Genomic DNA, 3495 nt, shown 5'->3' with positions numbered 1-3495 from the left:
ATCGAATTTTTCAAGGTCGTATATAAATATATTTTTATATTTTAATTAAATTATACTATAATTATAATTGGGATGACCCCAATTCAACTTATATATGTACCCCTTAAATCACTGTTTCAATCAATTTAGAAGTTTATTTTGAATAGCTTATAAGTAACTTTTCAATCATGATTTACAGAATATACTAAACGAATTATGTCTCGATTTACGTGAAATATATTTATAAATGTTTTTTAACATTATTCCAAATAAGTCCTTAATGATTAGTCCAATTTTCATTTACTCAAGGAAACTGTTATATATAAACTAATCATACAAAGATGTAAGTGGGTTAAAGAATATAATCAAACATGGTGTGTCCCAAACTTTATGAGGCAAAGGTGCTATATAAAGATCGCTAGGTACGCCCCACACTGAAATGTGATCTGTGAGTGCTCTCTCTCTCTCTCTCTCTCTCTCACAAAGGGAAAATGGGGGCACTCGATTACCTCTCGAACTTTTGCACTGATGTAAGAGTCACCAGGCCCAGGCGCAAACCAATGCAGGTTCTTTATATATATATATATATATATATATATATCTTCTTCTTCTTCTTCCTCCTCTGGTTTTTTCAAATATGGCTGTTTCTGAATATTGTTGGTTCTTTCTTTTTGGTTTCATCAGACTGTTGAGATCAAAGTTAAAATGGACTGTGATGGCTGCGAACGAAGAGTTAGAAATGCTGTCACTCGCATGAAAGGTCTCTCTCTCCTCCCTTTCTCTCTCTACTGAGCATGAAGCAGGGTTAAATGGAACAACTTCTAATTATGTACAAATGTTAATGACCTTCCCTTTGTATATTATCCTTTTGTAAACTACCAGAACAAGTGATTTACAATATTGAGATATACTTTTAAATTATCACTATGGTTATATAGAATATTAGTGTATGCAAATCAGGAAACATATTACAAAATTTTCAAGTGTTCATTCTTTAAAACCTGTAATTAACTTTTACTATATATGTATAATTTATCCATTCTCTCCTATACAATTTTAACAAAATTAATTTATTTTTTTTTATCTTGTTTTATTGTACGTAGGGGTGAAATCTGTGGAGGTGAACAGAAAAGAAAGCCGTGTGACAGTGAGTGGATATGTGGATCCAAACAAGGTGTTAAAGAGGATTAGGAGAACTGGCAAGAAAAGAGCTGAGTTTTGGCCTTATGTTCCTCAACATCTTGTCCATTTTCCTTATGTTTCCGGTGTCTACGACAAGAGGGCGCCGGCCGGCTATGTCCGGAACGTCAATATCGTGACCCCGTCGGCCGCGGCATCAAACACGGCGGAGGAGCAAGTCATGTCCTTCTTCAGTGATGATAATGTAAATGCTTGTTCCATAATGTAACGGTGCAATTTGATGCCATGATCAAGTAATTTTAATGTGGGTAAATTGATTATGGTTAAAATAATTAATATTTTTTTATCTTAATTATTTGTTCGAGAGGTGGTTAATTTATAACCTCTTGGAGATTTGAGTTTAGAAGAATGATTATAGAAAGTGATTATAATTTTATGGTTGAAGCTATAAAAGATGAGAGCAATACAACTCATCAATCAATGGGTTTTAAACATATTCTCTTTTTATAATAAAAAAATAACGTGATGCAAATTGTCATGTAGAAGATTGGTTGGTCAAAAAAAGTATAAGGCTGATACATCCTATAAAGAGAATTCCAATTCTTTCTTGCTAATGAAGAAATTTATCTAATTATATATATAAAAGATAATTGTATATCTCTTCTCTTTATTATGGACCTTAACCACTTCATACAAATTAAAAAATTTAGTTAAAAGTTAAGTAACTTTCTGAAGCTTGTCAATAATGTTCTCACCAAAAAAATTTAAATACTCAAATATTGAAATCAGTGAATGACGATATATATAATTAGTAGTATCATTGAAAAGGGCATTAAAGGGGAAAAAAAATGAAAGCCTTTCTATTATAAACCAGATGGATATTTGTAATATTTATTATATTATATTTTTACTTTTAAATATAATTATACCATCTCTTATCCTAAATATAAGATCTAATTTGTAGTGCAAATTACGTAATATGTTCAAGTATTATTAGATGTAATCTTTCAACATAAATTGTTTAATTCATAAGGTTTAATTCTTCAACCTTATAATTATCTTTCACTTAATCCAATCTGTTGTTAGTGTTATATTTTTACCTTCATTACTTTTTTTTTTTTAGCCAAAATCTTCATGACTTTTCAATTACTATTTTCGTATGATAAGTAAAAAGTACAGTTTTTGAGGCTAGATTACTTTTTCACTTCTGTTCCCCCCCCCCATTCCATTTTATACACCAAATGCTTTTTTTAAGATTAAAAAAACCACAAGATGTACTACCTTCGGTTTTACTTATAAGACATCATTTGTAGTATACAAATGAGGTCTTATAATTATGACAAGAGATAATATGTATTCTTTTGAATTATTTTTGAATCATAAATAATATGATTCATTTTAAATTTTACACATAGAAAACAAAGAATCTTCCGTCTTATTGTTAACATGAAAATTATGTAGGTATGTCTAAATCTATAATGTAAAGTTGAGCTTTTTATGAAAGAAAATTAGTAATGAGTTGGGAATGTATGATTCCCCGTTGGACTTAAGTGAAATATATATCAATTGGCAAAAAGACTATTCTGCCTTTTATGAGTACCATTTTGTTGAAACAATACACATGTAGTCTACACATGCTTTACTAAAGTATATTTTTTGTTTCTCTCATTTTTATTTTTATTTTCTTATTTCTTTCGAGGATTAATATAACGAAATATCTTGCAAGTTTTATCATTTAAGCCCACATATGACCAATTAGTAATACATTAACGTTTTGGGAGAGAAGTATATATCTAATAGAACAACCTCTCCAACCATAATTCATAATTTGTATAACTAAAAAAAATAGTCATAATTGTAATAAGATGATAACGAGAAGGAATATATTTATATTATAACCAATAAGAGTTAGATAAAGTTATGGTAAACTAAATACGATCTTCAAGTAGTTAAAATCTTATAACTCAATAACACTAAACACTTTCTTAAATTTTTGTTAAATACGAAATTGTGAATTCAAACTTTCTGTGGATATAATGGATGTGTGGGTTAAAAAAAAAACTTTAAAATAAGATTTTGAATTTGAGCATCATAAATAGAAAAATTCTTGCCAAGAGAGCCCCTATATGTTTCTGTTATTAAAATCCGCAATTTAGATTAATTGGTAGCACCGAATGTTAGATAATTAGAAATAAATGGCGCTAATAGTCTACATCTACAGCTAAATTAGCTCTATTGTATTACTCATCCGGTCCTTAATATAAGACCCATTTAACTAATTTGATTAGATTAAGGAAGTTAGGTAAGTTAGTTAATTATAAAAAATGTGATATGTTTTTCCTAAAATACCATAATCATCTTACTTAATACCCCCTC

General features: G+C 29.2%; 1 protein-coding gene across 1 annotated transcript; it reads left to right on the top strand.

Annotated features, from left to right (window-relative positions):
* Positions 1-441: 441 nt before the first annotated feature.
* LOC114748960 (heavy metal-associated isoprenylated plant protein 21-like) lies at positions 442-1458 on the top strand. The gene is made up of 3 exons (XM_028937426.1): positions 442-545; positions 664-739; positions 1083-1458. Exons 1-3 carry the CDS (start codon positions 471-473, stop codon positions 1385-1387), a joined length of 456 nt encoding a protein of 151 aa, XP_028793259.1. The 5' UTR covers positions 442-470; the 3' UTR covers positions 1388-1458.
* The last annotated feature ends 2037 nt before the right edge of the window (positions 1459-3495 follow it).

This window comes from Neltuma alba, unplaced genomic scaffold (genome assembly GCF_004799145.2).
Source record: "Neltuma alba isolate B1F8T4 unplaced genomic scaffold, ASM479914v2 tig00005878_pilon, whole genome shotgun sequence".
Lineage (NCBI taxonomy): Eukaryota > Viridiplantae > Streptophyta > Magnoliopsida > Fabales > Fabaceae > Neltuma > Neltuma alba.
Note: the sequence above shows the minus strand (reverse complement) of the source record. Positions and strands in the feature narration are given on the sequence as shown.